The following is a 12,237-nucleotide window of genomic DNA, read 5'->3' on the forward strand; positions in this document are numbered from 1 at the left end:
ATACATACCACACACACAGGCACACGCCTACCACACATACATACCACACACACAGGCACACGCATACCACACACACATACCACACACACACACACACACACGTGTGCACACTAACTTGTGTATATTAGTTTCCTCCTGACCTTGGTGGCTATTAGTTTTTGTTGAGAATCACTATTAAAGTCTCTGTCACATTAACTGAGGGAGGGAGGGGCGTGGGGGAGGGAGGGGCGTGGGGGAGGAAGGGGTGACTGTCGGTTAGGCAGGAACAGGTGTGGAAAACAGAGCGATACATTTATCCTCCCTGCCCGGCTGGCTGACTGGCTGGCTGACTGACTGGCTGACTGGCTGGACATCTGTTAGTCCAACACGTAAACACCAGTGTTCCACTAGGAGGAGGAGGAGAGCTGGGCAGACTAGACACCAGTGTTCCACTAGGAGGAGAGCTGGGCAGACTAGACACCAGTGTTCCACTAGGAGGAGGAGGAGAGCTGGGCAGACTAGACACCAGTGTTCCACTAGGAGGAGAGCTGGGCAGACTAGACACCAGTGTTCCACTAGGAGGAGGAGAGCTGGGCAGACTAGACACCAGTGTTCCACTAGGAGGAGAGCTGGGCAGACTAAACACCAGTGTTCCACTAGGAGGAGAGCTGGGCAGACTAGACACCAGTGTTCCACTAGGAGGAGAGCTGGGCAGACTAGACACCAGTGTTCCACTAGGAGGAGAGCTGGGCAGACTAAACACCAGTGTTCCACTAGGAGGAGAGCTGGGCAGACTAGACACCAGTGTTCCACTAGGAGGAGGAGAGCTGGGCAGACTAGACACCAGTGTTCCACTAGGAGGAGGAGAGCTGGGCAGACTAGACACCAGTGTTCCACTAGGAGGAGGAGAGCTGGGCAGACTAGACACCAGTGTTCCACTAGGAGGAGAGCTGGGCAGACTAAACACCAGTGTTCCACTAGGAGGAGGAGAGCTGGGCAGACTAGACACCAGTGTTCCACTAGGAGGAGAGCTGGGCAGACTAAACACCAGTGTTCCACTAGGAGGAGGAGGAGAGCTGGGCAGACTAAACACCAGTGTTCCACTAGGAGGAGGAGAGCTGGGCAGACTAGACACCAGTGTTCCACTAGGAGGAGAGCTGGGCAGACTAAACACCAGTGTTCCACTAGGAGGAGGAGAGCTGGGCAGACTAGACACCAGTGTTCCACTAGGAGGAGGAGGAGAGCTGGGCAGACTAAACACCAGTGTTCCACTAGGAGGAGGAGGAGAGCTGGGCAGACTAGACACCAGTGTTCCACTAGGAGGAGGAGAGCTGGGCAGACTAGACACCAGTGTTCCACTAGGAGGAGAGCTGGGCAGACTAAACACCAGTGTTCCACTAGGAGGAGGAGAGCTGGGCAGACTAGACACCAGTGTTCCACTAGGAGGAGTGTTCCACTAGGGAGGAGAGCTGGGCAGACTAGACACCAGTGTTCCACTAGGAGGAGAGCTGGGCAGACTAGACACCAGTGTTCCACTAGGAGGAGGAGAGCTGGGCAGACTAAACACCAGTGTTCCACTAGGAGGAGGAGAGCTGGGCAGACTAGACACCAGTGTTCCACTAGGAGGAGGAGAGCTGGGCAGACTAGACACCAGTGTTCCACTAGGAGGAGAGCTGGGCAGGAGGAGGAGAGCTGGGCAGACTAGACACCAGTGTTCCACTAGGAGGAGGAGAGCTGGGCAGACTAGACACCAGTGTTCCACTAGGAGGAGGAGAGCTGGGCAGACTAGACACCAGTGTTCCACTAGGAGGAGAGCTGGGCAGACTAGACACCAGTGTTCCACTAGGAGGAGGAGGAGAGCTGGGCAGACTAGACACCAGTGTTCCACTAGGAGGAGAGCTGGGCAGACTAGACACCAGTGTTCCACTAGGAGGAGGAGGAGAGCTGGGCAGACTAGACACCAGTGTTCCACTAGGAGGAGGAGGAGAGCTGGGCAGACTAAACACCAGTGTTCCACTAGGAGGAGGAGGAGAGCTGGGCAGACTAGACACCAGTGTTCCACTAGGAGGAGGAGGAGAGCTGGGCAGACTAAACACCAGTGTTCCACTAGGAGGAGAGATGGGCAGACTAGACACCAGTGTTCCACTAGGAGGAGGAGAGCTGGGCAGACTAGACACCAGTGTTCCACTAGGAGGAGAGCTGGGCAGACTAAACACCAGTGTTCCACTAGGAGGAGGAGAGCTGGGCAGACTAGACACCAGTGTTCCACTAGGAGGAGAGCTGGGCAGACTAGACACCAGTGTTCCACTAGGAGGAGGAGAGCTGGGCAGACTAGACACCAGTGTTCCACTAGGAGGAGAGCTGGGCAGACTAGACACCAGTGTTCCACTAGGAGGAGGAGGAGCTGGGCAGACTAGACACCAGTGTTCCACTAGGAGGAGGAGAGCTGGGCAGACTAGACACCAGTGTTCCACTAGGAGGAGAGCTGGGCAGACTAGACACCAGTGTTCCACTAGGAGGAGAGCTGGGCAGACTAGACACCAGTGAGGAGGAGAGCTGGGCAGACTAAACACCAGTGTTCCACTAGGAGGAGAGCTGGGCAGACTAAACACCAGTGTTCCACTAGGAGGAGAGCTGGGCAGACTAAACACCAGTGTTCCACTAGGAGGAGAGCTGGGCAGACTAAACACCAGTGTTCCACTAGGAGGAGAGCTGGGCAGACTAGACACCAGTGTTCCACTAGGAGGAGGAGAGCTGGGCAGACTAAACACCAGTGTTCCACTAGGAGGAGGAGAGCTGGGCAGACTAAACACCAGTGTTCCACTAGGAGGAGGAGAGCTGGGCAGACTAAACACCAGTGTTCCACTAGGAGGAGGAGGAGAGCTGGGCAGACTAGACACCAGTGTTCCACTAGGAGGAGAGCTGGGCAGACTAAACACCAGTGTTCCACTAGGAGGAGGAGAGCTGGGCAGACTAAACACCAGTGTTCCACTAGGAGGAGAGCTGGGCAGACTAAACACCAGTGTTCCACTAGGAGGAGGAGAGCTGGGCAGACTAAACACCAGTGTTCCACTAGGAGGAGGAGAGCTGGGCAGACTAGACACCAGTGTTCCACTAGGAGGAGAGCTGGGCAGACTAAACACCAGTGTTCCACTAGGAGGAGGAGGAGAAACACCAGTGTTCCACTAGCAGAGCTGGGCAGACTAAACACCAGTGTTCCACTAGGAGGAGGAGGAGAGCTGGGCAGACTAGACACCAGTGTTCCACTAGGAGGAGGAGAGCTGGGCAGACTAGACACCAGTGTTCCACTAGGAGGAGAGCTGGGCAGACTAGACACCAGTGTTCCACTAGGAGGAGAGCTGGGCAGACTAAACACCAGTGTTCCACTAGGAGGAGGAGAGCTGGGCAGACTAGACACCAGTGTTCCACTAGGAGGAGAGCTGGGCAGACTAGACACCAGTGTTCCACTAGGAGGAGAGCTGGGCAGACTAAACACCAGTGTTCCACTAGGAGGAGGAGAGCTGGGCAGACTAGACACCAGTGTTCCACTAGGAGGAGAGCTGGGCAGACTAAACACCAGTGTTCCACTAGGAGGAGGAGGAGAGCTGGGCAGACTAGACACCAGTGTTCCACTAGGAGGAGGAGGAGAGCTGGGCAGACTAGACACCAGTGTTCCACTAGGAGGAGAGCTGGGCAGACTAGACACCAGTGTTCCACTAGGAGGAGAGCTGGGCAGACTAGACACCAGTGTTCCACTAGGAGGAGAGCTGGGCAGACTAGACACCAGTGTTCCACTAGGAGGAGAGCTGGGCAGACTAGACACCAGTGTTCCACTAGGAGGAGGAGGAGAGCTGGGCAGACTAAACACCAGTGTTCCACTAGGAGGAGAGCTGGGCAGACTAGACACCAGTGTTCCACTAGGAGGAGGAGAGCTGGGCAGACTAGACACCAGTGTTCCACTAGGAGGAGGAGAGCTGGGCAGACTAGACACCAGTGTTCCACGAGGAGGAGGAGGAGAGCTGGGCAGACTAAACACCAGTGTTCCACTAGGAGGAGGAGAGCTGGGCAGACTAGACACCAGTGTTCCACTAGGAGGAGAGCTGGGCAGACTAAACACCAGTGTTCCACTAGGAGGAGAGCTGGGCAGACTAGACACCAGTGTTCCACTAGGAGGAGAGCTGGGCAGGACACCAGTGTTCCACTAGGAGGAGAGCTGGGCAGACTAGACACCAGTGTTCCACTAGGAGGAGGAGAGCTGGGCAGACTAAACACCAGTGTTCCACTAGGAGGAGGAGAGCTGGGCAGACTAGACACCAGTGTTCCACTAGGAGGAGGAGGAGAGCTGGGCAGACTAAACACCAGTGTTCCACTAGGAGGAGAGCTGGGCAGACTAGACACCAGTGTTCCACTAGGAGGAGGAGGAGAGCTGGGCAGACTAAACACCAGTGTTCCACTAGGAGGAGGAGAGCTGGGCAGACTAGACACCAGTGTTCCACTAGGAGGAGGAGGAGAGCTGGGCAGACTAAACACCAGTGTTCCACTAGGAGGAGGAGGAGAGCTGGGCAGACTAGACACCAGTGTTCCACTAGGAGGAGGAGGAGAGCTGGGCAGACTAAACACCAGTGTTCCACTAGGAGGAGGAGGAGAGCTGGGCAGACTAAACACCAGTGTTCCACTAGGAGGAGAGCTGGGCAGACTAGACACCAGTGTTCCACTAGGAGGAGGAGGAGAGCTGGGCAGACTAGACACCAGTGTTCCACTAGGAGGAGAGCTGGGCAGACTAGACACCAGTGTTCCACTAGGAGGGAGAGCTGGGCAGACTAAACACCAGTGTTCCACTAGTGTTCCACTAGGAGGAGGAGAGCTGGGCAGACTAAACACCAGTGTTCCACTAGGAGGAGGAGAGCTGGGCAGACTAGACACCAGTGTTCCACTAGGAGGAGGAGAGCTGGGCAGACTAGACACCAGTGTTCCACTAGGAGGAGGAGAGCTGGGCAGACTAGACACCAGTGTTCCACAGCTGGGCAGACTAGACACCAGTGTTCCACTAGGAGGAGAGCTGGGCAGACTAAACACCAGTGTTCCACTAGGAGGAGAGCTGGGCAGACTAGACACCAGTGTTCCACTAGGAGGAGGAGAGCTGGGCAGACTAGACACCAGTGTTCCACTAGGAGGAGGAGAGCTGGGCAGACTAAACACCAGTGTTCCACTAGGAGGAGGAGAGCTGGGCAGACTAAACACCAGTGTTCCACTAGGAGGAGGAGAGCTGGGCAGACTAGACACCAGTGTTCCACTAGGAGGAGGAGAGCTGGGCAGACTAGACACCAGTGTTCCACTAGGAGGAGGAGAGCTGGGCAGACTAAACACCAGTGTTCCACTAGGAGGAGGAGAGCTGGGCAGACTAAACACCAGTGTTCCACTAGGAGGAGGAGAGCTGGGCAGACTAGACACCAGTGTTCCACTAGGAGGAGGAGAGCTGGGCAGACTAGACACCAGTGTTCCACTAGGAGGAGAGCTGGGCAGACTAAACACCAGTGTTCCACTAGGAGGAGAGCTGGGCAGACTAAACACCAGTGTTCCACTAGGAGGAGGAGAGCTGGGCAGACTAGACACCAGTGTTCCACTAGGAGGAGAGCTGGGCAGACTAGACACCAGTGTTCCACTAGGAGGAGGAGAGCTGGGCAGACTAAACACCAGTGTTCCACTAGGAGGAGAGCTGGGCAGACTAGACACCAGTGTTCCACTAGGAGGAGGAGAGCTGGGCAGACTAGACACCAGTGTTCCACTAGGAGGAGAGCTGGGCAGACTAAACACCAGTGTTCCACTAGGAGGAGGAGAGCTGGGCAGACTAGACACCAGTGAGGAGGAGAGCTGGGCAGACTAAACACCAGTGTTCCACTAGGAGGAGGAGGAGAGCTGGGCAGACTAGACACCAGTGTTCCACTAGGAGGAGAGCTGGGCAGACTAGACACCAGTGTTCCACTAGGAGGAGAGCTGGGCAGACTAGACACCAGTGTTCCACTAGGAGGAGAGCTGGGCAGACTAGACACCAGTGTTCCACTAGGAGGAGAGCTGGGCAGACTAAACACCAGTGTTCCACTAGGAGGAGAGCTGGGCAGACTAAACACCAGGAGGAGAGCTGGGCAGACTAGACACCAGTGTTCCACTAGGAGGAGGAGAGCTGGGCAGACTAGACACCAGTGTTCCACTAGGAGGAGAGCTGGGCAGACTAGACACCAGTGTTCCACTAGGAGGAGAGCTGGGCAGACTAGACACCAGTGTTCCACTAGGAGGAGGAGAGCTGGGCAGACTAGACACCAGTGTTCCACTAGGAGGAGGAGGACACCAGTGCTGAGGAGAGCTGGGCAGACTAGACACCAGTGTTCCACTAGGAGGAGGAGGAGAGCTGGGCAGACTAGACACCAGTGTTCCACTAGGAGGAGAGCTGGGCAGACTAGACACCAGTGTTCCACTAGGAGGAGAGCTGGGCAGACTAGACACCAGTGTTCCACTAGGAGGAGGAGAGCTGGGCAGACTAGACACCAGTGTTCCCAGCTGGGCAGACTAGACACCAGGAGGAGGAGAGCTGAGCAGACTAGACACCAGTGTTCCACTAGGAGGAGGAGGAGAGCTGGGCAGACTAGACACCAGTGTTCCACTAGGAGGAGAGCTGGGCAGACTAAACACCAGTGTTCCACTAGGAGGAGAGCTGGGCAGACTAAACACCAGTGTTCCACTAGCTGGGCAGGACACCAGTGTTCCACTAGGAGGAGAGCTGGGCAGACTAAACACCAGTGTTCCACTAGGAGGAGGAGAGCTGGGCAGACTAGACACCAGTGTTCCACTAGGAGGAGGAGAGCTGGGCAGACTAAACACCAGTGTTCCACTAGGAGGAGGAGAGCTGGGCAGACTAGACACCAGTGTTCCACTAGGAGGAGGAGAGCTGGGCAGACTAAACACCAGTGTTCCACTAGGAGGAGGAGAGCTGGGCAGACTAGACACCAGTGTTCCACTAGGAGGAGGAGAGCTGGGCAGACTAAACACCAGTGTTCCACTAGGAGGAGGAGAGCTGGGCAGACTAGACACCAGTGTTCCACTAGGAGGAGAGCTGGGCAGACTAGACACCAGTGTTCCACTAGGAGGAGGAGAGCTGGGCAGACTAGACACCAGTGTTCCACTAGGAGGAGGAGAGCTGGGCAGACTAGACACCAGTGTTCCACTAGGAGGAGGAGGAGAGCTGGGCAGACTAGACACCAGTGTTCCACTAGGAGGAGGAGAGCTGGGCAGACTAGACACCAGTGTTCCACTAGGAGGAGAGCTGGGCAGACTAGACACCAGTGTTCCACTAGGAGGAGGAGAGCTGGGCAGAAACACCAGTGTTCCACTAGGAGGAGGAGGAGAGCTGGGCAGACTAGACACCAGTGTTCCACTAGGAGGAGAGCTGGGCAGACTAAACACCAGTGTTCCACTAGGAGGAGGAGGAGAGCTGGGCAGACTAGACACCAGTGTTCCACTAGGAGGAGGAGAGCTGGGCAGACTAGACACCAGTGTTCCACTAGGAGGAGAGCTGGGCAGACTAGACACCAGTGAGGAGGAGAGCTGGGCAGACTAGACACCAGTGTTCCACTAGGAGGAGGAGAGCTGGGCAGACTAGACACCAGTGTTCCACTAGGAGGAGAGCTGGGAGACTAGACACCAGTGAGGAGGAGAGCTGGGCAGACTAGACACCAGTGTTCCCAGCTGGGCAGACTAGACACCAGTGAGGAGGAGAGCTGGGCAGACTAGACACCAGTGTTCCACTAGGAGGAGGAGAGCTGGGCAGACTAAACACCAGTGTTCCACTAGGAGGAGAGAGCTGGGCAGACTAGACACCAGTGTTCCACTAGGAGAGAGCTGGGCAGACTAGACACCAGTGTTCCACTAGGAGGAGGAGAGCTGGGCAGACTAGACACCAGTGTTCCACTAGGAGGAGGAGAGCTGGGCAGACTAGACACCAGTGTTCCACTAGGAGGAGGAGAGCTGGGCAGACTAGACACCAGTGTTCCACTAGGAGGAGGAGAGCTGGGCAGACTAAACACCAGTGTTCCACTAGGAGGAGGAGAGCTAGACTAGACACCAGTGTTCCACTAGGAGGAGAGCTGGGACACCAGTGACTAGGAGGAGGAGAGACACCAGTGTTCCACTAGGAGGAGGAGAGCTGGGCAGACTAGACACCAGTGTTCCACTAGGAGGAGGAGGAGAGCTGGGCAGACTAAACACCAGTGTTCCACTAGGAGGAGGAGAGCTGGGCAGACTAGACACCAGTGTTCCACTAGGAGGAGGAGAGCTGGGCAGACTAGACACCAGTGTTCCACTAGGAGGAGGAGAGCTGGGCAGACTAGACACCAGTGTTCCACTAGGAGGAGGAGAGCTGGGCAGACTAGACACCAGTGTTCCACTAGGAGGAGGAGAGCTGGGCAGACTAGACACCAGTGTTCCACTAGGAGGAGGAGAGCTGGGCAGACTAGACACCAGTGTTCCACTAGGAGGAGGAGGAGAGCTGGGCAGACTAGACACCAGTGTTCCACTAGGAGGAGAGCTGGGCAGACTAGACACCAGTGTTCCACTAGGAGGAGGAGAGCTGGGCAGACTAGACACCAGTGTTCCACTAGGAGGAGGAGGAGGAGGAGAGCTGGGCAGACTAGACACCAGTGTTCCACTAGGAGGAGGAGAGCTGGGCAGACTAGACACCAGTGTTCCACTAGGAGGAGGAGAGCTGGGCAGACTAGACACCAGTGTTCCAGGAGGAGGAGGAGCTGGGCAGACTAGACACCAGTGTTCCACTAGGAGGAGGAGAGCTGGGCAGACTAGACACCAGTGTTCCAGGAGGAGGAGGAGAGCTGGGCAGACTAGACACCAGTGTTCCACTAGGAGGAGGAGAGCTGGGCAGACTAGACACCAGTGTTCCACTAGGAGGAGGAGAGCTGGGCAGACTAGACACCAGTGTTCCACTAGGAGGAGAGCTGGGCAGACTAGACACCAGTGTTCCACTAGGAGGAGGAGAGCTGGGCAGACTAGACACCAGTGTTCCACTAGGAGGAGGAGAGCTGGGCAGACTAGACACCAGTGTTCCACTAGGAGGAGAGCTGGGCAGACTAGACACCAGTGTTCCACTAGGAGGAGGAGAGCTGGGCAGACTAGACACCAGTGTTCCACTAGGAGGAGGAGAGCTGGGCAGACTAGACACCAGTGTTCCACTAGGAGGAGAGCTGGGCAGACTAGACACCAGTGTTCCACTAGGAGGAGGAGAGCTGGGCAGACTAAACACCAGTGTTCCACTAGGAGGAGGAGGAGAGCTGGGCAGACTAGACACCAGTGTTCCACTAGGAGGAGAGCTGGGCAGACTAGACACCAGTGTTCCACTAGGAGGAGGAGAGCTGGGCAGACTAGACACCAGTGTTCCACTAGGAGGAGAGCTGGGCAGACTAGACACCAGTGTTCCACTAGGAGGAGGAGAGCTGGGCAGACTAGACACCAGTGTTCCACTAGGAGGAGAGCTGGGCAGACTAGACACCAGTGTTCCACTAGGAGGAGGAGGAGAGCTGGGCAGACTAGACACCAGTGTTCCACTAGGAGGAGAGCTGGGCAGACTAGACACCAGTGTTCCACTAGGAGGAGGAGAGCTGGGCAGACTAGACACCAGTGTTCCACTAGGAGGAGGAGGAGAGCTGGGCAGACTAGACACCAGTGTTCCACTGGGCAGACTAAACACCAGGAGGAGGAGAGCTGGGCAGACTAGACACCAGTGTTCCACTAGGAGGAGAGCTGGGCAGACTAGACACCAGTGTTCCACTAGGAGGAGGAGAGCTGGGCAGACTAGACACCAGTGTTCCACTAGGAGGAGAGCTGGGCAGACTAGACACCAGTGTTCCACTAGGAGGAGAGCTGGGCAGACTAGACACCAGTGTTCCACTAGGAGGAGGAGGAGAGCTGGGCAGACTAGACACCAGTGTTCCACTAGGAGGAGAGCTGGGCAGACTAAACACCAGTGTTCCACTAGGAGGAGAGCTGGGCAGACTAGAGGGAGGGAGAAAAGTTGAGTTATGTTTTGTAAGTTATTCATGATGACCGTAGCAACAGTTTTTAAAATGGCTTTGTCCTTTGCTGCTCAGACAAGAGTTGATGAATGATCTGGAGCTCTGACACAACAGGGTTGATGAATGATCTGGAGCTCTGACACAACAGGGTTGATGAATGATCTGGAGCTCTGACACAACAGGGTTGATGAATGATCTGGAGCTCTGACACAACAGGGTTGATGAATGATCTGGAGCTCTGACACCACAGGGTTGATGAATGATCTGGAGCTCTGACACAACAGGGTTGATGAATGATCTGGAGCTCTGACACAACAGGGTTGATGAATGATCTGGAGCTCTGACACCACAGGGGGTTGACAACAGGAATGATCTGGAGCTCTGACACAACAGGGTTGATGAATGATCTGGAGCTCTGACACAACAGGGTTGATGAATGATCTGGAGCTCTGACACAACAGGGTTGATGAATGAATGGAGCTCTGACACAACAGGGTTGATGAATGATCTGGAGCTCTGACACAACAGGGTTGATGAATGATCCGGAGCTCTGACACAACAGGGTTGATGAATGATCTGGAGCTCTGACACCACAGGGTTGATGAATGATCTGGAGCTCTGACACCACAGGGTTGATGAATGATCTGGAGCTCTGACACAACAGGGTTGATGAATGATCTGGAGTTCTCAGGGTTGATGAATGATCTGGAGCTCACACAACAGGGTTGATGAATGATCTGGAGCTCTGACACAACAGGGTTGATGAATGATCTGGAGCTCTGACACAACAGGGTTGATGAATGATCTGGAGCTCTGACACCACAGGGTTGATGAATGATCTGGAGCTCTGACACCACAGGGTTGATGAATGATCTGGAGCTCTGACACAACAGGGTTGATGAATGATCTGGAGCTCTGACACAACAGGGTTGATGAATGATCTGGAGCTCTGACACAACAGGGTTGATGAATGATCTGGAGCTCTGACACCACAGGGTTGATGAATGATCTGGAGCTCTGACACAACAGGGTTGATGAATGATCTGGAGCTCTGACACAACAGGGTTGATGAATGATCTGGAGCTCTGACACCACAGGGTTGATGAATGATCTGGAGCTCTGACACAACAGGGTTGATGAATGATCTGGAGCTCTGACACAACAGGGTTGATGAATGATCTGGAGCTCTGACACAACAGGGTTGATGAATGATCTGGAGCTCTGACACAACAGGGTTTATGAATGATCTGGAGCTCTGACACAACAGGGTTGATGAATGATCTGGAGCTCTGACACAACAGGGTTTATGAATGATCCAGACCTGGACTATATTATGCTGAACAAAAAATATAAATGCAACAATAAGGAAATCAGTCAATTGAAATAGGTCTCTGATTGTCTCTCAGGTGTTTCTGACAGAGTATGGTGGTCCTCTTCTCCTCTACCTAATGTTCTACTTCCGTGTTCCCTTCATCTACGCCCCCAAATATGACTTCACCACCAGCAAGCACTGGGTCGTACAGTGAGTCTCTCTCTCTCTCTCTCTCACACACACACAGGGTCGTGCAGACGACTGTAGTCAGACGACTGTATATCTGAGTGGAACTACAATGAGCCGCTTGTTAGATGTGAATCATATTTGTCTGCTAGTTGAACTCTTGTTCATCAAACTACGAATGGCAGGAATAAGGAGAACCATTGTCTTTGGTTTCTATGGTGAGTATCCTGGTGCATGTTGGGTAATGTAGTTTGTGTGTGATCCCAGTCTAGCCTGTATGTGTCACTCCTTCCATTACCTGAAGAGACTCCTGGAGACCCTGTTTGTCCATCGCTTCTCCCACGGGACCATGCCGTTACGCAACATCTTCAAGGTGACACACACACTGACGCATGCACACATACACTGACGGCACACACGCATTCATAACACACACACACATTCATAACACACACACTGACGGCACACACACACGCATTCATAACACACACACACACACACACTGACGGTACACACACATGCATTCATTGCACACACACGCATTCATAACACACACACACACACACACTGACTCATGCACACACATACTGACTCACACACACATTCATAACACACACACACACACACACTGACTCATGCACACACATACTGACACACACACGCATTCATAACACACACACACAC

The 12,237-nt window shown here is 54.5% G+C and overlaps 1 protein-coding gene across 2 annotated transcripts in view; it reads left to right on the top strand.

The window, feature by feature from the left end:
* LOC118377042 (very-long-chain enoyl-CoA reductase) overlaps positions 1-12,237 on the top strand; it is a 39,802-nt gene that overhangs the window by 21,423 nt on the left and 6,142 nt on the right. For both annotated transcript variants that reach the window (XM_052528260.1, XM_052528259.1), the window contains 2 exons: positions 11,462-11,577; positions 11,821-11,926. In XM_052528260.1, the coding sequence (XP_052384220.1) occupies positions 11,462-11,577; positions 11,821-11,926 (222 nt within the window). The remainder of the gene's footprint in view (positions 1-11,461; positions 11,578-11,820; positions 11,927-12,237) is intronic.

The sequence above is a fragment of the Oncorhynchus keta genome, chromosome 10 (assembly GCF_023373465.1).
Source record: "Oncorhynchus keta strain PuntledgeMale-10-30-2019 chromosome 10, Oket_V2, whole genome shotgun sequence".
In the NCBI taxonomy this organism is placed as follows: domain Eukaryota; kingdom Metazoa; phylum Chordata; class Actinopteri; order Salmoniformes; family Salmonidae; genus Oncorhynchus; species Oncorhynchus keta.